A 25,451-nucleotide genomic window follows, 5' to 3' on the forward strand; every position below is an offset into this window, starting at 1 on the left:
GACTGAGTATCACTGATGAGTACTCATCGATAAGTAATAGTTATGATTGTGAGTGGACATTTTAAAGTATTTATTGATATTATCAATATCACAGCTCAAAATACTAAAATATTTTAATGTTCCAAAAACAGAAATTAAAACTGAGAACATTGGAGAGAACAATTACATTTCATAACATGACATGCTTTTCATTTATATCTTCTTGGTTCTGCAGTGTTAGAACATTCAGTTTTTAAACTAATTGACTGCCGATCATCTGAACCACTTCGCTAAACCCCTCTGTTTTGTCTAATTGAAGTCCGGTTACACCCTTAATCTCATGCATGAAACTCGGAAAAAAAAACTTTTCGATTTTATATTCTTATGTTATTATATGTTATGTTATTATATTTTATACTTAAATTAGATATTTGTCCTTCACTATGCACGACACATGGCATTGGCACAAAAAAGGTATCAGTGTATCCCTTATTTAAAATGTTTGCTAAGAAATCTCCCTGTTCTTCTACGAATGGATGGTGGGTTTTCCTTGACTATTACCGGAGCTCCGCTTCTTTTTCCGTTGTACATCGCTGCGCATCCACTGCTAATTCCATTCCAGTTGCACTCGCATACCCCTGTCTTTTCCTAAACGACGCCCGAGGTCGCCTTTCAGCTGTTGCCTCAACAAGGCCGTCCTTGTGCTACATCGCCGAAAACCATTCCTGATGGCATCTTGGATCTCGGCCCATCTCTTGGAGGCTGTTGCAGGATGAGGCCGATTCCCAGATGTGTGATTCTGTAATGGTGGTGGTAATAAGGCGGTCTGTGTGGCCTTATTAACAGCTCCCCCCGAGCTCAGTGGGCGGGGTTATGGGCGGGCTGGGCTCGCCTCTGCTCTCATGCAGAGCTTTGTTAATAGGGTTAACCTGCGGTCTACAAAATTAGTGATTTATTGGGTGATTCATTGTCACTCACAAACTAATCATATTCATGAATTAGTGTTAAAAAGCATTTTTAAGAGTCATTTCTGAATCGGGGTCTTATGGCTCGCCCCTCATTGTGGAGCTGTCAGGAAAGCACTTTGGGAGTAGAGCTGGAATTCATTGTTTTTTGTGGAAAAGGATTTGCAAACTCATCTATCAAGAGTCGTGTGTTTAATGTAACCTTAAAGCAGTGATATCCATCATCTTAAAAATAAATCCGGAGGATGTCTTTGACCTTACACAAGCAAACAAGCTCCACCCTTAGTGCCAGTTTGAAAATTGTGCTTTATGCGTGAAACGTTTGGATCTCTGAGCTGGATAACTTTAAAAATGCCTCCCTACCCTGCAAATATACAATAAAGTTCTTTGAAATTCCATGTACTGTTTATACTTTAATTTATAGTGTAGTGCCTCTTGTTTTTCTGATTCAGTATTCACAATATAATAGTCTAGTCAGAACAAACCAATTTATACAAATATGCCAAAGTGGGTAAAACCTTTTAAAATCCATCATATATGGTTTTCAGTATGACCTCTCACCCTGTTGAATATAGAATGTAGAATCATGATTCCTTTCCCCCTTTTCGGTGTGTCATACTAAAAAAAAGCCGGTGAGAATAGATGGAGAGGGGGGGAGGTGGTTGCCATGTCACTGTTGCCTAGTGATAATGTTGAAGGCTTTATTTGGCTGGGAATGAGTGGATGAAGCTCTCGCCACCCAGTGCTGGCCCCAGTGTGGCGCAGGCGCAAATTGTCATCGATATCGGCAGCGGACTAGCTTAATGAGCCCAGTGCTGCTTTAATTCTGGATCACACGTTTTCAGGGCTCGACCCATCATTGTAGTAATTACTGCCACAATTGAGGCGGGGTTGTTGGATTTGGCGATGTGGTGTGCATGTTAATGCCCCACTCCATGCGAGTGGCGCTTAAATAAAGACTTTAACAATGAGTTTGACATTTAAGTGGAGCTTTTCAAGGGGAAATGGAATGAAGACTGCGTGTATAGCGATTGTAAAAGGACAGTCTGTGCTCTGTTTTGGTGTAGTTGTCAGTGCTTTAATGTCTGAAACTAGGTTCAACACTCCTAGGTTCAGGAAATTGTGACTGATGAACAGCTCATTGATTTAGCATCTAGGGCACACCCTGACAAAAGTCTCTTCTAGTCTAACAGCTTCCTTTTAATAAAATTGCCTGTCATTAATAAAATTGCCATCAATTCCTCTTACATGCATCAGTAATCTGAACTTTTTCTGAATAAGAAAAACAGCAAAACCAGATGGAAAAAATGCCTACCACTGGACTAATACATGGTGCCAGACCCAAAAATTAAGTGCTTAAACATCAATTTAAGTTAATTTACCTTAGACAATACTATTTTGCACCATTTCTATAGATGTGCCATTTTTACATTGTAGCTGTTAAACAATAGCTAGCCTGCATCTTTGGCACAAAAATAGTTAGCTTGAACTAATACAGAGAAGAGCCGGTTAAGCTAAAACAATACTCTTCTGAAAGTTTAGTTTATGCTATCATCTGTTGGCATGGGTAGACAGACATGATTTAAGGGTTATATATCGCTCCTTGTGGTCTCAGAAATATTGAATCTTCTATTGAATTTAATAACATTCCAAATGAATGTTATTCAAACACTGTGAAGCTAGTTTTAGCATCATTTTCAGTTGAGCTACTATTCAAAGTGACTTTTCAGTTTAAATTCTGCTGTTTATGTGACCCACATCATCAGAGGCATGAATATGAGAAGATTGCTTCACTGTGGTTTTCCTTTTTTTGCCTGCGGTCTTCATCCTGAATGCTGCTTGGGGGCATTTTAATTATTTGTTGCCTTCTTAATGTCACCCCTCCGTTCTTTTCATCTTTTGAAAACAAGGTTTCACACAGGGAGAGATTTTGCCCTCTTTTCTATCTCCTCACTGGCACCAGGAAACTGATAATATGGCCACCTTCTGATCAGATCAGGGTCTTCTCCGTTTAGTCTGGAGATTGTGGAGAAATTCAAAGCGTTTTCCTTCACTGGAGCGCAGCGCCTCTGTGCAGCTTGTGCCCAGTGTCAGTTCTTTGTGCCATCAGGATTTCATTGGTCTGTCATCACTCTGTCATGTGTGCCTCATTAGGATCATGGACACGTCTTCAACTTAATGTGACCTCATGTGTTTTCGCTCGATTATGGAGCTTGAACATAATCATACGTCTATAACTGGGCTTATGGGATGATGTCTCTCGGTTTTGGATGTCTCTTTTCGATTTGTCCCAGCTGCTCGCTTGATTCTTTGTCTTGGCTATTTCAACTGCTTAGATCTTGGACACAATCAAAACTCTAAACTCTTTTTTTCCTTTTTTTTTTTTTCTTTCTTTTCTTTTTTCTCTTTGTTAAGTGATTAAAATTGTATTTTAGTCTTTATGTGGCACCACATGCTGCTTTTGTATTCAGATTTGTATGATTGCATGGCTTGTTTTTAAATTCAGTCTAGTTATTCTTGAAAATCATTAGAAGATGCTGTATTGCCTATGGATGAGATTCAGAAATAATTGATATTCCTGTTCGGAATAAAGTTGCCTCCTGTGTGAATAACTTTAATGGGCCTACGCCACTTTATTACAATGGTGGGACTTCAAGTTCTTGTGGAAAGTTTTAATGCATCCTGTGCCTGTCAGGATTTATTTTAGATCCCATCTAAAAGTTAACTGTTGTCTGAAACAGTGTTCTCTTGTGTCTTCTCTCTTATTCCATCAGCCATTTGTGCACACAATTTTTTTATTTTAATCCCACTTTATCTCAACTGTGGAGCACTAATCTCATTAGGCAAAAAAATCTGAGTCGCCAGGGCCTGCCTGGTGCATGCAAAACTTTTTTTTTTGGTCATGTTCCATGTTCTTTTTTTGTTGTTGTTGTTTATGATTTTGCAGTATCAGTAATGGATTTCAACTTGAAGTGAAAGCTTTTTGAGAACATCCACTATTTTGATGTCCAAAGCATCAAAATAGTGGCAATTAATATTTGAAAATCGTGACTGCGTGTGTCTGCCATGTGGAGGCCCTTTGAAGCTGCTGCTTTCACTTTTGATGAGTTTTCAGTGTAGCTGAAGAGATGTAATCTGCTGTCTGCACTCTTTCACTGGGTGTGTAAGATCTCCATCTTTCTTTTCTTTTTTTTTTTTTTTTTATATCAGATCATGTGATCCTTCCATCTTGTTGCTCATACGGACAAGTTTACGCTCCGGGTCTGGTTTACTTCGCTGTAATAGAGACTGTGGGAGCAAAGCCTCTCACATTTTTCCCCTGCATCTTCCACACAGGACAGCATGTGTCTCATGAGGGCAGCTGCTGAAGTTTTTCTTCTCCATGCTGGTCTTTACCAGGCAGCAGGACTCAGAGACATTCCTGTGTCTTCATTCTGAAGAACACTGTACTGATGCTGATGCTTAAAGGCACTGGAAGATCTTATTTTCTCCTGTAGGCTGAGGGCCAGTTCCCCATTGTGTGACCTTTTTTTTGGTTTTGTGGATTTGGTCTGTTGTGGAGCTGATGGAGATGTTCAGTTTTTTTATTATGTGCTGCCTGCCTTCCAAATGCAAGCAGAACTTAGAAGTAGAGCTCTTCAAAGCTCTTGCTGGCGGTAACACAATCTGACTGTGACATGCCAGCAGGACTGTGTGTGTGTGTGTGTGTGTGTGTGTGTGTGTGTGTATATGAGAGAGAGAGATGTAGGTCACTGTGCCCTCACTGTTTGAACAGCACTGTAAACTTGGCAGAATTCTCCAGACATAAAATCCTCCAGCTCTCCTGCTTTTATCTCTCGCCCCTCACATGAACGTCTGATTCTTACGGGTTGTACATTAATCAGGAGGTGGAGGACTTCTGCTCCTGAAACGCAACACCGGCATGATGAAGCCGTTAATGAGACTGGATTTGAGGACCTCTTCTCTGACGTTCTGCTGTAGAAGAGACAACATACAGGTGAAACTGCAAACTACGGGCAGGAAGTAGTATTTCAGGACAACTTTTTTTTTTTTTTTTCTTTTCTCCCTCCGCTTCGTGTTTCATAATCAGAAGGTCTCAGATAAATACCGAGCAGGTAAACAGTGTGAGCTGGAGCCTCGCTGGAATGTGTGATAGAGACCGACGTACTGGGTGCTGTGAAAGGATTCCTTTATTCTTGGCCGACCTGGGAGGCTTTAGTTCCCCTGCCAGGTGTGTGTGTGTGTGTGTGTGTGTGTGTCCTTGTCCTTGTATTTTAGTCAGTATCAAATGTCCTTACAAAGACAGGAACTCATGGTATTTCAGGAAAAGTAAGGACGTGTGCTGTAGGGGCTTGCAAAAAAACAATTTAAATCCATATCGAATCCATGAAAGGCAGAGCAGTGTGTGGGGACGGTACTTTCCCCAGTGGCACCTTGGCGGTTCGGGATTCGAACCGGCAACCTTCAGATTTCAGGTCCGCTTGCTTACCAGCTAAACCACCACCCTAGTTGTCCACCCACTTTTCAGATTCAAAATTGGTACAATCTATTGAATTTCAATAAAAACTAGAAAGGACAACACCCCAGTAGTACATACCACGTTGAAAGGCAAGTTCCCCAGAAAAATCCATTAAGATCTTCTGCCCGTTACCAGATACATTTTTGGTCATTTTGGTTTAAATCTAAAACAACGTGTTATTGATAAAAGTGGTTTGCTAAGACAATTCTCTCTCTCCCTCTCGTTCTCTCTATACAGTCCTGTGCATCCAGGCCTCTGCCATTTACTTCTCCAAGGAGCCCACACCCCAGGATGCCTTGAATGGCCGCAGCGCCATGATGAGCTGTGAGGTGAATATCCCCACCAATGTGGTCTACAGTTGGTTGCGCAATGGAGAACCCGTGCACAACACGGAGCGCCGCTTCCAAGAGGGGAGCGACCTCAAGTTCACCGCCATCGACCGCCACCTGGACACCGGAATGTTCCAGTGCGTGGCCAGCAACACCGTGACGGGCGAAACGGCACGTTCCGTCAACGCATCGTTCAACATTAAATGTGAGTGAGTTTACAACTAGCCGGGATTTAGAGTTTATTTTTGTTAGAAATGGCTAGCTTTTTTCTGCAACCCGTTTTTTGACGTTTCCATTGTGCACACAAATTAAAAATGGGTGAAAATGTGTTCATCCTGCAGGATTGCTGACTCTCACTAACACTGACAGGTCTGGCACAAAGTTGAATCCCATGATAATCCGTTCACTCACACATGATGTAGACCAGTTTTGTTTCTCTGGATGTTTATTCACACTGAATCAACTCTCTTAAATTCTACTCTCTGGTGTGAAACTGTGTTCCCAGCTAGTTTGAAACAAACCCTGAGAATGCATCAAATTCTTCTCAAGGAACTCTGGAGGAGAAACAATAACGTTCTTTTACTTCGTTAATGTCACAAGTAATGCCACAGATTTCTCAAATTTAGATTCTCACTCCAGCTGGCTGATGCTCAGGCATTCAGCGTTTTTCCATTGCAGGTGACTGGCGAAGACCTCTCAACGTAACTCAATATGAGGCGTGTAATTTTAAGCTTGTTTTTTGTTTCATTGAGTTTTTTTTTAAGCTTGTAACAAAACATCTCTTCTCTGAAAAAGGCTTTTGTGAACAAAGAGTGGAGGAGTGTAGAATTTGCCTTGTAGCTCTATAATTATTCCCCAGCTTACACTGTACTCCAACAAGCACTTCGCTTCCCGAGCTTTTGTGCTGTTTTTGTACTCAGGTACTCTGCCACTCCCGGACTCTGTGCTGCTCTCTGCTGTGTCATTAAATCCATAAGGGCCGTCTTGGGTTTCCCCGCGGCCTGCCAATCGACAGATTACTGTTGGGTAGGATGGTGATGGGTGGTTTGTCTGTCTGGTCTGGGTTGGCATTGTGCCCTCTCTGTACATTCTCACATACAGCCCACATCCATACCATCATGTCCACCACAATCCGATCAGGGTTCTTATGGTCATTAAAAACCAGGAAAAGTTATGGAATTTGTAAAGAGAATTTTCCAGGCCTTGGGGGAAAAAAGCAATGCACAGTCGCTCCCCACACACTGCTCCCCGGGAGCCTGTCATGGCTGCCCACTGATCACCAAGGGTGATGGTTAAAAGCAGAGGACACATTTTGTTGTGTCACCATGTGCTGTGCTGCAGTGTTTCACAATGACAATCACTTCACTTTCATTTTCACATCACTTCAGAAAAGTTTTGGAATATAGCGCGTAGTTCCCATAAGACTGCACAAGAAACTTTTTTTTTTTTTACAACTACAAAGTTTAAAACTAGTGCAGGTTTATAGTATCTTTGCTGGCTTTACGTAGTGAACACAGTTACATGGTGCTGGATGCGTTACTTCCATATTCCAGCTCCTCTGAAGCCACGTGTCTTCTTTTAAAAATCATATAAATTACAGCTGATTATCTTTGCTCGAACCTGATCAGGCCCATTTTACTCAGGAATTACGCCAACTTGGAGGAAGAAACGTTGTCATTTAAATTCAGCTTTTCAGGGTAGTAATGAATTTAGTTTTTCAAAATTTGCACAGACAATTCTTAGAACATTTACATTTACAGCATTTATCAGACGCCCTTATCCAGAGCGACTTACAATCAGTAGTTACAGGGACCGTCCCCCCCTGGAGCAACTTAGGGTTAAGTGTCTTGCTCAGGGACACAATGGTAGTAAGTGGGATTTGAACCTGGGTCTTCTGGTTCATAGGCGAGTGTGTTACCCCAAGGCTACTACCACCCTAGAACATATGGTCATGAAAAATTGGCATGGAAATTCTTTTGTAAAAATGTGTAAGAATCCTATCCGATATTGATTGAGGTCATACTGCATAAACAATATGAATAACACCACATATAATAAACTGCTGAGAACTGTTATTATGGAATAAACTCTGCTGACATAATGAAATTGTTCATTTTAAAAAGTTGTTTTATTTCCTATATACGTATTTTTATCTAAACATTTTCTTCATAATAACACAGTTTTATTTCCTATTGGTGCAGTATAAACTGACTGCTTATGGTATCTGGTTTCATTTACCAACTCTGATACATTTAGACACATGCTGACTGAATAATATGTAATATTTCTGCTATTATAGGTAGAACACTTGTAAATGTGGATGAACACTGCTTCTGTAGTTCATCACTTTCAACCTCAGTGCAACAGCAATATGTGTGTATGGGGTTATTTCTTACCCTTACACACAAACAGGCATACTTACACACACTCACACAGCGTCAGGATATTTCTGTGAGGACAATTTCCTTTGAAGTTCTCATTTTAAATGCATTTGGTTGGTAATTGTATGAGCTCTCCAGGTTCTCACTCTGGCTGTTGAGTTTCTGATGTCCAGGAGTGTCTCACACTGATATTAGCATTCCAAATGCAACAAACATGATCTACCATCAGTCTGACATTTCCATTCCACTAACCTGAGCTGAACATTGATAACCTGCTACACACACACACACACACACACACACACACATTGCCTTGTGGTGGCTTTATTCTTTTGAAGCCGTCTTTTGCCTCACTTCCTTCCCAACACAACTACACCCAGCATCAGCACCAGAGCTGGGTCAATGGCCTGGAAGCCCCTACAGAAGATGACTGTGGTTATGTTAAATTCATTAGACCCTTCAAATTCAGTTCAGCTGATGGTGCAGACAGTTCGTCTCCTGCGTGTCATATGCAGTGAGGAGGAGGAGGAGGAGGAAACAGCTACTGAGCTGCCCCACCACTGTCCTTTCAGACACTAATGACTGTGTGTGAGCACCTCACACTCATCCACCAGACAGCCAGGAAAACCAGAAAACATTCAAATCAGAGTAGAGCAGAAGCCTCTTCAGGTCTGCCTCAGTGCTGTAAGGTTGGCCTAGGACCCACTGAATGTCTGCAGGGTTGCGTGAGTCGAAAGGAAGGCCATGCACTGAGAGCTCAGGTTCCGTAAAAGACACTTAGTGTCTTCCTGAGGGTGTGTGTGTGTGTGTGTGTGTGTGTGTGTGATGTGTGCTCTGTGCTTGCATTAATGCATTATGACTTATCTCTCTCTCTCTTTCCCTCTTGCTGTAGCACCCCCTCTGACCTCATTGGTCACCCTGCCCCCACCTATACCCGCCCCCACCTATACCCCCCCACCCCCGCCAAACCAATCTCTAGTCTGTGGCATTCATTCTTTACATATTTTATAGACGATAAAAACATGTCAGCGGTATACAGCCCAAGGCTAGACTGTATACACACACACACACACACACACAGGTATGAATACATCTGGGACACTGGCAGACAGCATGGTTTCTACATGTTGTTTTTTTTTTGTTTTTTTTATCAGTCAGTATTCAAGCTGAAGAAATGTCCCATTTTCCTCATGGATGTAAAAGCTCTCAGCATCTGTAAGGTGATCTGACTGATTTAAAATGCTGCTTTCATGAAGCTATGGCTACATCTGACTCAGAACAGTGTCCAAACATCCTTGCCTTATTTGTTCTATATGTTTGAATGTGTTTGTATTAATTCCATGTATTATATGTATATGGCTGTGATAATTATGCATAGTATAGTTATAGCAGTACTACTGTACACACATGGCTACCAATGAAGGTTTTTTTACTCTTTACTTTAATGTAGAACTAAGGATAATTCCCTGAGAAAACCTTTTGTTTTGTTAAGTAATTCTGCTGACAGTTGCTCTGCCTCCAGACTTTTTTTCATTTTGGCTCTATCTTGTCTGTCAGGGTTGGAGAGTGGAGGTGTGACCCTGAAAGAACCTGCCTCTGAGGCCAAGATTGAGAGCTCTCAGCCAGTCACGTTGCGCTGCCACATTGATGGGCACCCACGGTGAGTCAACCCTGTTCTCAGGTGACTTGTATAGTCTCACTAGCTCAGGAACTGAGACCCTTCTACCCTGTCCTCAGGCCCAACTATAAGTGGTATAAGGATGGTGTCCAGCTGACTGAGAGAAGTCACCAGATCAACAACAAGGAGCGCACGCTCACTGTGAAGAGCGCAAGCCCCGACGACAGCGGCCTGTACTACTGCTGTGCCCACAACCCCCTCGGACAAGTGTGCAGCAACAAGAACTTCACCCTCGACATCGTAGGTCTGTACTCTGAAAATCCCTATCAACAGGGCCAAAAAAATCTGAAAACCCACCCACCCCACACTCAGTGAAATCTGAGGATCCAATCAGCCACAGGCAAAACTGAAATATAGGATCTAAGGGTTCGATCTGAAATGGCCATGGCCTTTTAGAACAACAGGAGCTGATGGATTGATGACGGCCCTCCTAATTCATGTTGACCCCCGCAGACATCCCTCATTTCCCACTCATCTGGACCTTAAAGGTCTGACAGTTCTCCAGTATCACAGTAGCGTGACATTAGTCGTTCCCTCCCGTTTCCCTCATTCCTCAAGTGTTTTCACACCTGCGCTGGTTTGTTTTAGTCACTTGATAGCTGCATTAGCGCCCAGACTGCATCGTCAGATGAGATTACCTGACGGGAGTGAGGAGCACTGCTGAGAGATGCTAACAGGATTACGGGGGAGTGTAATACAATTTGAAAGCTTGTTATGGAGACGGTGGGTTGTCTGCTCACCTGTGTGTGTGTTATGTCCATCTACACAGTCAGGAATGCATTACCCTGCATAATAAACTCCTGGTGGCAGTACACCACCCACACTGCATTCACGTTCCCACACTCTCCACCTCCACTGTTACCCGCCAGGCAGCAGATTAGCAGATTGAGAGATCAGGCAGGTTGTTAAAAGAAAAGGAACAGAAGGTGCGTCGGCTCCTGAATGCGGTCATGGTTGACTGCTGCAGAACAGGCTGCCCTCGGAGCTCGGAAGCGCCTCTGGCTACAGAAACATACAGCAGTTTTCAGCCTCATGTGATGAGAGGTTACGACGGCTTCCATCTTTCAGATCGTTGAACTAATAACAGCTCAATCTTAATCACTATCTTGCAATTTCATAATGAAACTATTATATATACTATTGTTAATTGCTGTTGCAACTGTTATGTTTACTGTTGCAGTGATTTCTGTAGTATTTGCTGTTGTAGGAGGAGATTGTGTAACTTTTACTAGTTCTACCCTGTTGCTGTAGTAGAAATACCATATTGGTCTGGTAAAAGTGCCATCTCATATTCAAGATTGTCCTATATTTGGGCTAATACAGCTTTTTTGTAATGTCAAGCTCTTACAAAGTATCACAAGTGCAAGAAACAAGGTGCGGCCTGGCTCAGAGGTGTTAATATCCTGCATCACCTCGGGGTGATTGTTAAATTCTGTGGAATCGTAATCAAGATACACTCTCCATGTTGGTCTCTCTGTAAACCTGTTGTTTTTGGTCCCTCTTTGCCCAGATAAGAGCTTCCCTGTCCCAGTGGTGGTCCCGGAGGACCAGGTGGTTTTTCGGAACCAAGAGGCAGTCTTCCACTGCCAGTTCACTGCAGAGCCGCCCCCCATGGTGCAGTGGTTCCATGAAAGCGAGCCTGTGTTCAACAAAACCCGGTACGGTACTATCTCATATATAACATTAGAGAATTGTCAGTGTGCGCAGTCTCAGTTTCCATTTCTCATTCAGGAGCCCGGAGACCCATGCAGTCGTTATGCATTCTTGTAGGGATGTTTTTATGAGTTCATATTGTCATATATCCTCTTAGCCTGACATTACATATATCACATTTCTCCATTTTTTTTTAATGTGTCTCTCTGATGTTAACGGATGTTTTGCCAGATCTAACATGTTCTCTGCTTGAGTTTACATTCAGTTCTTTTGATCTCTGATCATGTCTTTTATCTGTTTGAGATACACAACTCACTAATTCTCTTTATCTTCTGGTAAGTTTTGTGGCTAGTGGAATAAGCAGTTCAGGCTAGACACACAATGATCCAGAAGGGTCCAGAATGGCTGGAGCGCCTCTTTTCCGGGACAGTTCCACACTCCAGAGCTCTCTGATGAAGCTGTGAAAGCTGCCTTATAGGCTGTCAAGCAGCGCCCTGTTACAAACAAGTCATAGTGTCTATCAGTCTATCCAGTCTATCAACATGGTCTTTCTCTCTTTTGTGATCATTAGCTAAATCACTGTGCATTTGTGTTTCTGCAGGTTAATTCTGTACAACAACGGCACCCTCCTCATTACTCAAGTCAAGCAGCGTAGCACAGGCACCTACAGGTGTGTGGCTCATGGGCCCACTGGTCGAGATGTCACCCTACAGGCTACTCTATACATTGCCGGTGAGAGACTCAAACACACATACATTATGACATTCACAGTTCAGCATGTCAGTGTCAGATTAGTGTCTTAATTTAGTTCCAGGCAACCAAAGAAACAGGTTCTTTCCTCAACACTCTATACACATTGTAAACTTGTCAGTTCAGCCCACAGACTGACAGGGCCTGTTATTTACTGCATCCAGTAACCCCTCTTTTCATACACGCACACACACCCACACTCATTGTCTCAGGGCAGCTGATGTCTATTAACATCCTGCTTTGTTGACATCCACACAGCTACAACCTTCTCAGGCAGCACGTTTCCATGCATAGACCATTAAATCAGACTACTGTTCTTAGTATACAAGCATGGGAGGTGAATTATTGATTGACGTGTGCCAAATTCTGCTGCTATAAGTGGCACCATATACTGTTCACCTATTAAATCAGTTCAGCTAGTAGCCTGGCTCCCAGTTACTGTCTGGGTGTCTTAGTCAAATTTTGTTGACTAGGTATTTTTTGTTAGTCCAGTTTTAATAAAACACCGTATTTATTTTCCATTAATCATGTAGAATACTGAGTGTCTTTCTTTGTCTATTTGAGTGTTTTTGTAAATTTACCTGGAGTTGAATGTAAATGAGGCTGTGCTGAATCCATTCACTTCTGTTGTGACTGAACTGCTGCAACATTTATAGCTCTGTGTAAACCGGAGGAAGAGTTTTTAATTCACCAAGGAGGAGCTGCAGTGTCTGTAGTCTAAGCACAGGGGACCACACCGCCCTGCTGAACCTCACTAATTCACATAAACCTTGTGTAATCCATGGCAACGCTAAACTGGATTGGGACACGCCTGTGTGCATGGTTTCAGTTTCTGTTTCAAATCCTCTCATTCAGAACACTATAGGGCCCATGTTGTACATATGTAATCTAGTATGGATGTGGGTCCTTGCAGTAAAATATCCTCTTGGCCTGACTTGGCAATACTGTAAAAATTTACTGTGCCAACTGTATGTGTAAAATGTAAAAATAATTCCTTTTTTCTCAGAAATTAATGAGATGGACCCAATCATGCCGCGGGTGTTCACCGCTGACACGCTGGAAAGGGTTAAATGTTATCCACCCAGCGGCCATCCAGAGCCAGAGGTGTGGTGGGAGCACAGGGGCCGGCGGGTGCCGACCGTGGGCAGAGTGTACCAAGATGGCACCGACCTGGTCTTCAGCCCCACCAACGGGAGCGACTCGGACTCCTATACATGTGTGGCCAAGAACAAAGCTGGAGAGAGGAGGCAGCAGCTCACAGTCACAGTGGCCAGTGAGTGGCCAGTGTCCTTGCTCCCCACCTTCAGCATCATCAACACATGAACACATCCCAGAAACGTTAAAATGTCATCCTTACTGTCATCAACAAGATGAAAAAATATTTGAAGGAAGAATGCTTGATGGAGGTCAGACCAATACCTTAAATTCAGGTTTTATCTGTGTATCCTGTCTCAGTTCTAATATTCTTTAATGTTTTGATTCTCAAATAGGACTTCAGAATGAACTACTAGATCCATCAAATAATAGGCCAGTGTCATTCTTTTTACAGAGTGACATCACATCAGTTTATTTGGTTTGACTGGTTCGTTATATGAGTATTTGCTGCAAGTTTTGAAGTAATTCTTGATTGGGATGAAAGTGAATTTAGTGCATTCATTCCCACCCATTCCCAGCTCGCCCTGAGTGGGTAACTCCGCCCCAGGACACAGAGATGCTGGAAGGCCAAGCAGGATACTTGCACTGCCATGCCAGGGCAACACCCACTCCTCATGTTGTCTGGCGTCGTGGTACCAACATCATTACAGAAGAGGTGCCTCTTTACAGTCCTCTCATTACTGATGAAATAATTACATTTGTGTATTTTTATCAGGTTATGTTTTTATTTAGATATCATTAAAGTGTTTACTCATCTTTGTTTCTCTCTCAGGACCCTCGTTTTAGGCTGTTTCCAAACGGCACTCTGCGGATCAACAGCGTGGAGGTTTACGATGGTGTTATTTACAGTTGTCAGAGTAAAACTGAGGGGGGCTTTCTCATGGGACATGCAAAAGTCACTGTTTTAGGTGAGGTGTGTGTGTGTGTGTGTGTGTGCGTGTGTGTGTAGGTACTTGTCATGTTTGGCTTCTAACCAAACAGTTTATGCATTGTCTCTGGCTGATCACTACTTTTGAATGATTTCTTTTTTTTGTGTGTGTGTGTGTGTGTGTGTGTGTGTGTTTTGTAGAGAAGCTGAAGTTCACACCAGTCCCCCAGCCCACTCAGTGTTTGGAGCTGGATAAGGAAATTTCCATCCAGTGCATTGCCACTGGCCGGCAGGCCCCAAAAATCCTCTGGAGTAAAGCAGGTGGGCGTCCTGTCAGTGATCCAGCTTGAAAGAGAGCTCTCTCAACACATCAGACTGTAACATGCACATAAATATTGTTGTTAATAGTCCATTATGAATTATAATGTTACCATGTTACGGTCATGTTATGTCATCCCAGGCATTAGCGCCAAAGGTTGTGTTCAATAGATCTGTGCTGATATCTCCTCAAGAATCAGCACTGTAGACAGATTCTTATCATTATTCACTAACTTCATATTAGAAAAAGGGATCGTTGAAAGAATTAACTATTAATATACAGATGGTTGAGAAGATGGTTGCTGGGTTAATTAGTTGTCCAAAATTACAACAAAGATGAACAGATGCAAGGTTTGTAGATTCCAGAGTATGTGTGATATTGAGTAAGAGTGTAATAACTATAGTAGATACATGAAGTAAATGCGCAAATAGCACTGAGGTCCATCATTGGGGGCATTTGTGGGTCTTTAGAGATCATGATCTTGATGAGATCTCAAATATAATCATTTCAGGAAATGAATTTTCCCATTGTCAGCTAATTGAAAAGTACCGTCAGATGATAAATCAAGTAGAAGTTCTGTTTCTTCCATGGTCAGGTGACCTGAACGCTGACTCTGTTTTTCCTCCACGTCCCTCTGTCTCCCTCTGCAGACGGCAGCCCCCTGCCCCCGTGGGTGGAGCAGAAGGAGGGGACACTGCGCTTCGGTAAGGTGTTGCGCAGCGACGCAGGGAACTACACCTGCACTGCCTCCAACAGCCTGCAGGGGGAGATCAGAGCCTTCGTCTCTCTAACCGTGGCAGGTGGGCTATCCTCTCCTCCTCAATCAATTTTTATTAGCACAGCTGTGTTTCTTGTTGGAGGAGAGGACAGATGAAGAGCAAATGAATAAGTAAACGAGAAACTCTGTCAGTGCTGTAGTGATTATTTTGCAAAAGTTGCAAACACACAAACACAACAAATTTTTTTTATGATCCAGTTCCTCTTCAAGGAGCGTTCAGTACATAACCCATCAATTATTCCCAATTTCCTGCTGTGAGAAGGAAGGGGAATCCTGACAGCTATATGTAGATCCTTATCCTCTGTTGCAGTGGGAGAGTGTATGAAATGCTTGGATCTGCTGGTGTACAGCTATGAGCTGAAGAGGGTTGTTTTTGCTAGTTGAGTGCCTTTCCTCATTTTTTATGCATTTCCCACTAGGGTCAGGACACGCTCCTGTCTCCAATTGCTGGCCAGTAGTGTGAGGTCCTACGTTGTCTAAGAAAAAAAGTTTTTCTCTATTCCTTCTCTGCCTCCTCAGTCTCCATTGAGTTTAAAATGGTTCCAGAATACACCACTGTGTACCAGGGCCACACTGCCATCCTGCATTGCCAGGCCACTGGAGACCCCTCCCCTCACATCCAGTGGATGGTCAAAGAGAAGATGCTGTTGGCCAAAGAAGAGAGGTGACCTCCGTTTCATGCTGGGTGTTCAGTTGTTAGCAGTTTTATTAATTCAGTCAACATTTACGCGTTGTGTATTTAAAAATCAACTTTACCACCAAATTCCTAGCTCTCCATAATGCATCATTGTTTCTTTGAACAACTCACCAGTGCTGTCACCTTTTCCAGCGATTGTTCAGTGCCATGCTCTTCTATCTGTTGGTTAGGGTTCGGCTAATGCCCAACGGTTCTCTGGTCATCAGTGGCGTCACTACAGATGACACCGGCAGGTACACGTGTGTGGCCGGGAACAGCTGTGGAATCAGTGATAGCTCCACCCAGCTGTATGTTGTAGGTGAGTCCATATTGCTGTGCAGACATCAGCATTCTGCTTCAGGTTTATGACACCAATATAGAGAAGGAGAAGAAAAATCATTTAAATACAGACAGTGGATTGAAAAAACACATTGAACTGTGATCAGTTGATGTTTGTAGGTGATGTACCTTGTACAAGATTGTCGTCCTCAGTCCCATTGGTTTTCTGTATTTGTATTTGATGCTTTTACAGAGAAGCCCATCCATCTGGACTCTGATCAGGATAAGACCCCATATAAGATGATCCAGACCATCGGGCTATCAGTTGGGGTAGCGGTGGCATACATCATTGCAGTGCTGGGCCTAATGTTCTACTGCAAGCAGAGACGCAATGCCAAGAGGCTGCAGAAGAGCCAGGAGGGAGAGGAACCTGAGATGGAGTGTCTGAATGGTGAGTCTCACATCCAGAGCCATAAACAGAAACCCTCCACTGGACACTCACTCTCATGAGCATATAGATTTTACAGATATAGCACATGAGTATTTTGCAATGTCACATCAAGTTTGTCTTCTGGACTTAAAACAGAATTAAGAAATAATTCTCCTGTAACAAGCCCAGGAAGTAATGCAAGGTCCCATCTTCAGGTTTAAGACAATGGAAGGAACGAGGATGAAAGGCTTGCTGTAGATGATCTGGGTTATTGATTGGTACGAGCTCATACTGCTGTTTATGTCCAGCCTGTAAATTTAGAAGCTGCTCATGGCACCATCTTGTGTCAGTAAATGATATTTCAAGTACAGGAGCTCCCTACTCCCATTATTGTAATGTTCTACCATAGTCACCATAATTCAAATAGAGGTTTGTCATTATTCCACTCATAATGACTTCCATATATATTCAATATTTCCTTAATTATAAATTTTAGTAAAAAAATAAGTTTTTGTAATAAAAAATACCCTCTAGGTGGTGCTATGCTTCATAACGGTCAGACCACCGCAGAGATCCAGGAGGAAGTGGCACTGACCAACCTGGGGACTACAGCCTCAGCTGAGAAACGGCACAGCAGCAATGACAAGCTGCACTTTCCCCGAGTGAACCTACAGACCATCACCACACTGGGTAACACAGAGTTCCTAACCCAAGCCTACGTTTAGCTACCATGGTTACTGACCTACCTTTACATTGAACTACAAACATGGAACCGATGAAAGCTCAGAGATCAGAACTGTTTTATTTTTGTTTGCAGGTAAAGGTGAGTTCGGCGAGGTGCTTTTGGCAAAGGCGAAAGGCATAGTGGAGGGTGAGGAACAGACGCTGGTGCTGGTGAAGAGCCTGCAGGCCCGAGATGAGCAGCTGCAGCAGGACTTCCGCCGAGAGGCAGACATGTTCGCCAAACTCAGTCACCCCAATGTGGTGCAGTTGCTGGGCCTCTGCAGAGACGCCGAGCCACACTACATAATCTTGGAATACATGGACCTTGTAAGAACACAGCGCTAAATTATATCTCCTCCCACTCTTGTCTTCTCTCATCCACCTCATGTTAGAACTATGGGATAGTTTTCTGCCAGTTCTGAAGGACTTCATGTGTTGAACCTATGTCACTTATGATTATTCCAGTAGTGTGCAAAGTAGTCATGAAGGATCAAAATCAGAAAAAAAATATTTTTTTCCCGGTGGAAATTGTTTGTGTGGTTACTGCCACATCACACAGACACAGGACAGCAGAATAATGTAAAAAACAGAAAGTAAGATAACTACAATTGTAAAAAGAAATAAATAATGCAGACACTATTGTGTCTAATGTGATGTAAAACATAAAATAAAATTAGTGGAAAGAAAACAACCATAATATGAATAGAAGTAATAACATTGCACACAAGATATTACAGTAATTAGGTGATTTGGCAGGATATAGAAGACAGCATACAATACAATGAAAACGATGAAGACATTTACATTCACATTTATGGCATTTATCAAACGCCCTTATCCAGAGTGACTTACAATCAGTATTTACAGGGACAGTCCCTCCTGGAGCAACTTAGGGTTAAATGTCTTGCTCAGGAACACGATGGTAGTAAGTGGGATTTGAACCTGGGTCTTCTGGCGAGTGTGTTACCTACTAGGCTACTACCACCCCAGACAATAATACAATGAAGACGATGAAACATTACTTTGTTTTCTCATGTAAATATATTTAAAATATTTAATCTATTGGATTCTACATAATATTTCCTTAGAGCACCCATTCATAGAGTTTGAAAATTTTGACTGGTAGTATGTGAGGTCAGAATTCAGCCACTGGCGACATGCGTGACAGTGTAGCCCGGGTAAATGGGGAGGGTTGCATCAGGAAGGGCATACGGCGTAAAACTTTTGCCAAATCAATTGTGCAGAACAACCAGACCAATCTGCTGTGGTATAATACTGAAGCAGTTCCTGTCATTGTCTAATGTGGAAATGTTCTTCATATTTAAGGACATTTCAGGACCTTAATTTACTTACTTCAGATTTGGCACATATATTGACTTTGATTTATGGATGAAGTGATTAGATGATGGTGGTCAATTAATGCTTATATACAGTGTGCGTCTGGTTATGTTATGTGAATGTGGAACAGCCCGTGGTAATTCTTGTTTTATGTTGGGTTCTTCATTTTGATTGATATTTATTAGTAATTGTTCCTTTTTTATTCCTAATTATGATTTTTTTTAGATTTTTGATTATTAAAATAGGACATTGCTGATCTGTTGAGACATTTGGATTTGGATAATGTTGCTGCTTTTAAAACAAATATTTTTGACTGAGTGGGACTGAAAGGAGTGTTTACATGTGGAATTTCACTTTTCCGCCAAATTCAGTTTTTTTTTCAAGGTAGAAATTCTAGCAGTGCCAGAGGATCTGTGTGTTTCAAAGAAAAAAAATCTGAAGTTATGATCCACATTGATGGTTAGTGTGTCTTATTTACGTTTGATTAGCCAGATCATGTTTCACTTCTGTCTGTTTTCTGTTTCAGGGAGATCTGAAGCAGTTTGTCAGGATATCAAAAGGCAGAGACGAGAAAATGAAGTCCCAGGCTCTCAGCACTAAGACCAAGGTAAATCCTGGCCACTCGCATGTAACAAACTAATGCAGGCAGAATGTGGTTTTATTTACAGTAGGAAGATGTTGGCTCCATTCACTGCATGTTCAGAGTAGAAGGGATGAACTTGGATGGACATTACTGCATCGTTAGCTGATGCTATTTCTTTGTACATAATATATACAAATGTAATGTATATAATATGTTTGAGATTTTAAAAACAGTGGAACCAGTTCTTGTACGATGTACTGCCTGATTGTAGCACGTGACTGTAATGATATCAGAAGATGGTCACCAAAGGCTGATAAATAAACTACAAGTAGCTTGAGATTTTTACAGGTTTATGGTGATATTCTGACATTGGACCAGATATCATGAGCCTATGTTACCAGGGTAATTGCAGTCCACTTATCTAACTCTGGTTCTTTTCCAGGTGTCCCTTTGTATGCAAGTGGCACAAGGCATGGAGCATCTATCAAACCAGCGCTTTGTGCACCGGGACCTGGCTGCCAGAAACTGCATGATCAGTGACCAGAGGCATGTCAAAGTGTCAGCCCTTGGCTTGAGCAAAGACGTCTACAAGAGGTACGACCTCGATGAGAAAATCTGCACAACCTTCAGTCCACCAATCCAACTCAGTGTCTCTAGGTGACTGGGTTCACCTGCCAAAAGCCCATAGGGGGCCACATAGTGGGCAAATGGTTAAGTATGGATATAACAAAAAAAAAAAAAAAAAAAGATGCTGGGTTCCACTGTTCACTCAGTGTGATGTCACATTCACTGATTAGATAATTGTGAACAATGACAAGGAGTACAGTTGGAAAGCAATGGTCCATGTAGTGGGAGAAGTTAGAACCAGTCTTTGTGTGTGTTGGTACAGCGAGTACTACCACTACCGGCAGGCATGGATCCCGCTGCGCTGGATGCCCACAGAGGCTGTGTTTGAGGACGATTTCTCCACCAAATCAGATGTGTGGTCCTTTGGTGTGCTCATGTGGGAAGTGTTCAGCTACGGTGAGCTGCCGTACACCAAACTCAGCAACGACCAGGTTTTGGAAGGTAAGAGCTCAATGATTTAGTAGAAGGCTTCCAGATGGCATCAGGCCTGCACATAGCTGCTGCTAGCTGTGCTGATTAAAGGCTTGGTAGCGTTCCTGTGTGTTCAAAGCAAAGATCCATCACTGATGGTTGGAGTGTACTGAATTGAACTGAAGGGCAAGGACTCACCCAGGGCAGGGTGCCAGCCCGGTCATTAAAAAACCTGGAAAAGTCTTGGAATTTGAAAAGAGAATTTTCCAGGCCTTGTACAGTTTTGGAATATGAAATAAACATATAAAGTTATGGAAAAGTCATTGAAATCTGACTGACACATGAATGTATAAAGAAGTACATACAACATCACGTGGTTCTGCATGCGTTGCTTCCATATTTCAGCACCTCTGCAGCCTCATGTCTCCTTTTTAAAGTCACAGCTGATGATCTTTGCCGGAACAATATTTTGGTAAATTTGACTTGCACAGAAACGTATGGTCATGAGAAATTGTCTAAGAGTAATTGAAAAGTCATGGAAAATATTATCTAAAAATGTGCATCAACCCTGAAAACAGCTTTTATTAAATAAAATAACATTTATGTGTTTCATTTAGCAGTTGCTTTTGTCCAGTGCTCTGAGCAATTCTTCTGCAAAATTTTATGCCATTGTTATTGGAGTTGTTATCCTTGTTTTATTTTGATCACATGGTGCATGCATTTATATAATGTTTACATTTTTTAAATATATGGTTTGTGTGTGTGTGTGTATATATATACCATATATTTAAAAAATGTAAACATTAATTATCTGTTACACATAGTGGCAAAAGGTCTGTTTTTATTTAATTTTTGTTTAATCATTTAGACAGTGAAATGTAGCCTGAACCCTGTGAACATCCTCTGACCTGTGAACCCCTCCCTCAGGTCTGCAGTCTGGGAAGCTGAAGCTGCCACCGCTAGATTGCTGTCCTTTCGAACTGCACAGACTGTTGGAACAATGCTGGGCCCCCAGTCCTAAAGAACGGCCCACCTTCAGCGAGTTGGTCCATGCCCTGGCAAATCTGCCTTCTGACAGCAAAGTCTGAGTGGCCCATGCTTACACACACTCTCACTCACTCACACGCACACACACTCACTCATCCCAGACCAACTGCTACAGAAACATTTCAGGGGAGTGGGAGGAACACGGAAGTTGCTGGGTGGCCAAAAATGAACATATCCTTAAGCTGTTTGCCTATTCGTGTGAGTGTGAAAGTGTGTTTCTGTTTGTGTGTGTGTGGGGGTGTATGTGGACTCTTGACCCAGGGATTTTTATTTTCCGCCTTAATGGTGACCAAGGCTGAGACTCTTTGCACTCCTCTGCGACGTCCTTTTCTCTTCTATCTGAGACGTTTCCTCCAGCAGGGCACTGGGGGACGCTCAAGCCTGGAGCTGAAGGATATGAACTCTGACCTCAGCCTTTCACCTATGCCATGTGGGGAGGAAAAATCAGGAGTGCAACTGGAGCTGGTGTACCAACCCCTCAATGCTGAACTCCCTTGCTTTCCTTTCAAACGAACTGCTTTTGAGTTAGCAGCTGTGATCTCCAGTCTGTCTGCACAGTCGGGCTTCATCCATTCAAATGGATGAAGATCGGGGTTCTAGACCAAGAGGAGATCAAAGGTTTTAAAGTGAAGGGTTGCTGCCTGTTGCTTCTAACCCACATATTTTTTAAAATGCTGGTGTCATTGCAGGAGCAATGGGTAAATTCTGATGAGTAATACTAGGCGTGTATGCGCCTGTGTGTGTGTGTGTGTGTTGTATTGAGTGTTTAAGAGAATCTGATTAGATTTTAATCTGCAGAATCAACGTGGTGCTTTGAGACCCACGATGCTGCAGTTCCCCAGTCACGTGTGAAGCTGCAGCGAGAAGCTTGGTGTCGGTGGCACGTATGGTCTGCTCGGCTATCTAGTCCATATGCAGTGTTGTGTCCACAGACCATTGTATGTGTCATGCAAACAAACGTGCACTAAGCCCTGCTTTTAGGTCCTCTTTTATACTGTTATAATGTAGAAGGATAATCAGGAGCCCCTGGATTTACAGTGAAGGGTCTATCCATAATCTTTTTATTATTGTTATTATTATTATTGTTGTTAAAAGAAAGGTACTTTGTGATTCTTTTATACAGACATGTACACACACTATATACTCTACCACGCATTCTATACTGCTTTGAGTCATGTTATAACTTGTGTGTGTGTGTGTGTGTGCGTGTGTGAATAAAGGAACAAATGCATTAAATAGAGGGACCAAAGGTCACCACCACTCAGAAGATTTCAAGTGCCTAGAACATGAAGGATTTTTTTTATCTTACCCCTCGCTCTCTTCGCCTATAAGCTCCCTTTATAAAATGTTGCATATTTTCTTTTTTTTTTTTACAGTATGGTTTTGTTAAGATGCACAGAAAAACATGGACTGTTTTCTTTTTCACTGTATAATCTCTAGGCACTCACACCTAGGTATTTTTTAACTGCTTTTGTAAGTGGTCACAATAACCAAGATGTATCCGTGCTGCTGTTATTAAAGGTCCACAATTTTAACTTGCTTTTTCAAATATCTGTGTGTCTGTGTGTGTGTTTTTCTTTACTTTTTGACTTAAAGCTAGTCTTCCCAGTGAAAAGTGAAAATTCCATTGTCTATAAATATTGCATAAACTGTATAAAAGGAATCTTATTTGTAGTTGCAGATATGTTTAGGGTACTTGTTACAGGCTCTATGTGCTGTGAACAGTGAAAGGATCAAATCACCAACAGGCATCAAGTTGAAAGTCAGAATCACATTGATTTGGCCAAGTATGTGAGTGAACAAATACAAGGAATTTGATTTTGGTCGATGTGTCTCAAGCACAACAGTATGAAGAATACATTTACATTAAGTTTTACATTTGTCAAACGCCCTTATCCAGAGCGACTTATCAATAGTTACAGGGACAGTCTGCCTGAAGACACTCAGGGTTATAAGTGTCTTGCTCAGGAACACAACTCCTGGTTCATAGGCAAGTGTCTTACCCATTACACTACTACCACTACTACACAGCAAAATACATTATAGCAAAAATCATACACACACACACACACACACACACACACACACATATATATATATATATATATATATATATATATATATATATATATATATATATATATATATATAAATACATATATATATAAATACAAGGATTGCAGCTCCTGTTGGAAGACTGTGCTTCTTCTGTGAAGTGAAAGTGATTGTCATTGTGAAGCACAGCACACGGTGTCTGTTTTTAACCCATTTATCATTAGTGAGCAGTGGGCAGCCATGAATGGCTCTAATTACAAGTCCACTTCTGTTTATTTTATATTATAAAGATGATTACTTTTTTTTTTTCAAGAACACTGCGTCACCACTTCAGATTCTGCTAAATTTTCCCATCAGTATTCTGGTAGGAGTGAAGTCAGAGTCTCTAGACAGTTTTGAAATCTCCAGCTCTAGCTCAGTAATTAAGATCTGGAACCTTACCTATGTAACTCTGTAAATGTATAGGGGTGCCTAAACTTGGCTGGTGTTCTTCTGTTAACCTCCATCACCTGTATAAAATGCTGAAACTTTGGTGTTCATCTTTAAGGGAATGTGCCCAAAAGTGAAAGTGAAGTTATTGTGATACACAGCACAGCACACGGTGCACAATGAAATGTGTGCTCTGCTTCTAACCCATTACCCTTGGTGGGCAGAGGGCAGCCATGACAGGCAGACGCTCTCCTACCACTCACATTTGCTCAGTGGCACCTTGGCGGATCAGGATTCCAACCGGCCACCTTCTGACTACGAAGCCGCTTCCTTACCGCTAGGCCACCACTGCCCCTGTATGCCATTTCTTGCAAGTCAGTTTTTTAAAGTTAAAGAAAAAAGAAAGTCATTTAAAATCTATGTGAACAGGCATGAAATTCTCATTGAGTTGTGTTTTTTTTTTGTGTTTTTTTTTGCAGGGTGAGTCTCCCCCCACCCAGTGGAGCTGAAGTGGGTGAGCTGTGAGAGGCCTGCTGCTTTTGCCATGCAAATGTGGCCTTTTCCCAGCAGTACACTGTCCTAGTGAAGATGAATCTCCCTCTTCTCCTCTCTTGGTCCTTCTTACAAATACAATGCACATCTCTACAGGCAGAGAGAGAGAGAGAGACCCTTTCACATGAGCATGCATGAGGAAAGGTCCTGGAACCAGTAGCTGAACAGAGACTGGATAACTGATAATTCTATCAGAATGTTCAATGACATGCTCGGAATCTGTGTACACGTTTGTTCAACCATTGTTTAACCATGTGTTTTACTGCTAATATAATACAACGGAAATTGTTTGCAATTGCAAAGTCAGTACACGCTGCTGTAGTGTAAAAAAAAAAGGCAATTTATTAACCGAGAACAAAAACACAATCTGCTTCCGTTTAGATTTACATGTTGGCGTTCGGACGAGCAGCTTGTCTACAGCTGTGTGAGTTTTCCCGCGGATGACGTCGGGAAGAGCGCAACCATGTTGGTATGCTAATGACCCTGTCAAATGGGCCAATTGCGTTGCTTGGCAGATCCTCGCCGGCCAATGGCATTCCGTCACTGTGACTCACCATATAAGGAGAGGCGCTGCCGTAAAAGGAAACACGGTATCTCTTTATATGGAGGAAAGTAGACCCAACGGAGATATATTCGCACACGCTCTGTTAGCTTAAGTGTTACGAGTGACTGTTCGCGCAGCGGATTTCATCGTGTCGCGAACAGCCCTTCCGCTCGCGACTAAGATCGAACTGAAGCAGGGCTCTCGTTTAGGGCGAGCGTCGACGGCGTCTCCCACGTTTAAGGCGCGGACTACATGCCGCGGCGGAGGAATCAGGCGGGAGCCCTCCGCGTTTTCCTTTTGGAGAAGGACTCGGACTTTTGGGGAAGGAGAAGACGGAGCGGGAGCGCGCGGCCGAGCGGTGTCGGGGGGCAGCATCACTCCTG

General features: G+C 42.4%; 1 protein-coding gene across 2 annotated transcripts in view; it reads left to right on the forward strand.

Annotated features, from left to right (window-relative positions):
- Positions 1 to 23,039, forward strand: part of ptk7b (protein tyrosine kinase 7b) — a 44,874-nt gene extending 21,835 nt beyond the window's left edge. For both annotated transcript variants that reach the window (XM_028990144.1, XM_028990145.1), the window contains exons 2-20: positions 5,701 to 5,997; positions 9,731 to 9,833; positions 9,911 to 10,095; positions 11,362 to 11,509; positions 12,106 to 12,236; positions 13,261 to 13,527; positions 13,928 to 14,064; positions 14,182 to 14,317; positions 14,479 to 14,598; positions 15,247 to 15,396; positions 15,894 to 16,038; positions 16,242 to 16,369; positions 16,583 to 16,780; positions 17,294 to 17,449; positions 17,577 to 17,809; positions 19,347 to 19,427; positions 19,846 to 19,997; positions 20,293 to 20,471; positions 21,369 to 23,039. In XM_028990144.1, the coding sequence (XP_028845977.1) occupies positions 5,701 to 5,997; positions 9,731 to 9,833; positions 9,911 to 10,095; positions 11,362 to 11,509; positions 12,106 to 12,236; positions 13,261 to 13,527; positions 13,928 to 14,064; positions 14,182 to 14,317; positions 14,479 to 14,598; positions 15,247 to 15,396; positions 15,894 to 16,038; positions 16,242 to 16,369; positions 16,583 to 16,780; positions 17,294 to 17,449; positions 17,577 to 17,809; positions 19,347 to 19,427; positions 19,846 to 19,997; positions 20,293 to 20,471; positions 21,369 to 21,529 (3,107 nt within the window). In that variant the 3' untranslated portion in view covers positions 21,530 to 23,039. The remainder of the gene's footprint in view (positions 1 to 5,700; positions 5,998 to 9,730; positions 9,834 to 9,910; positions 10,096 to 11,361; positions 11,510 to 12,105; positions 12,237 to 13,260; positions 13,528 to 13,927; positions 14,065 to 14,181; positions 14,318 to 14,478; positions 14,599 to 15,246; positions 15,397 to 15,893; positions 16,039 to 16,241; positions 16,370 to 16,582; positions 16,781 to 17,293; positions 17,450 to 17,576; positions 17,810 to 19,346; positions 19,428 to 19,845; positions 19,998 to 20,292; positions 20,472 to 21,368) is intronic.
- The last annotated feature ends 2,412 nt before the right edge of the window (positions 23,040 to 25,451 follow it).

Source organism: Denticeps clupeoides, chromosome 8, assembly GCF_900700375.1.
Source record: "Denticeps clupeoides chromosome 8, fDenClu1.1, whole genome shotgun sequence".
Taxonomy (NCBI): Eukaryota; Metazoa; Chordata; class Actinopteri; order Clupeiformes; family Denticipitidae; genus Denticeps; species Denticeps clupeoides.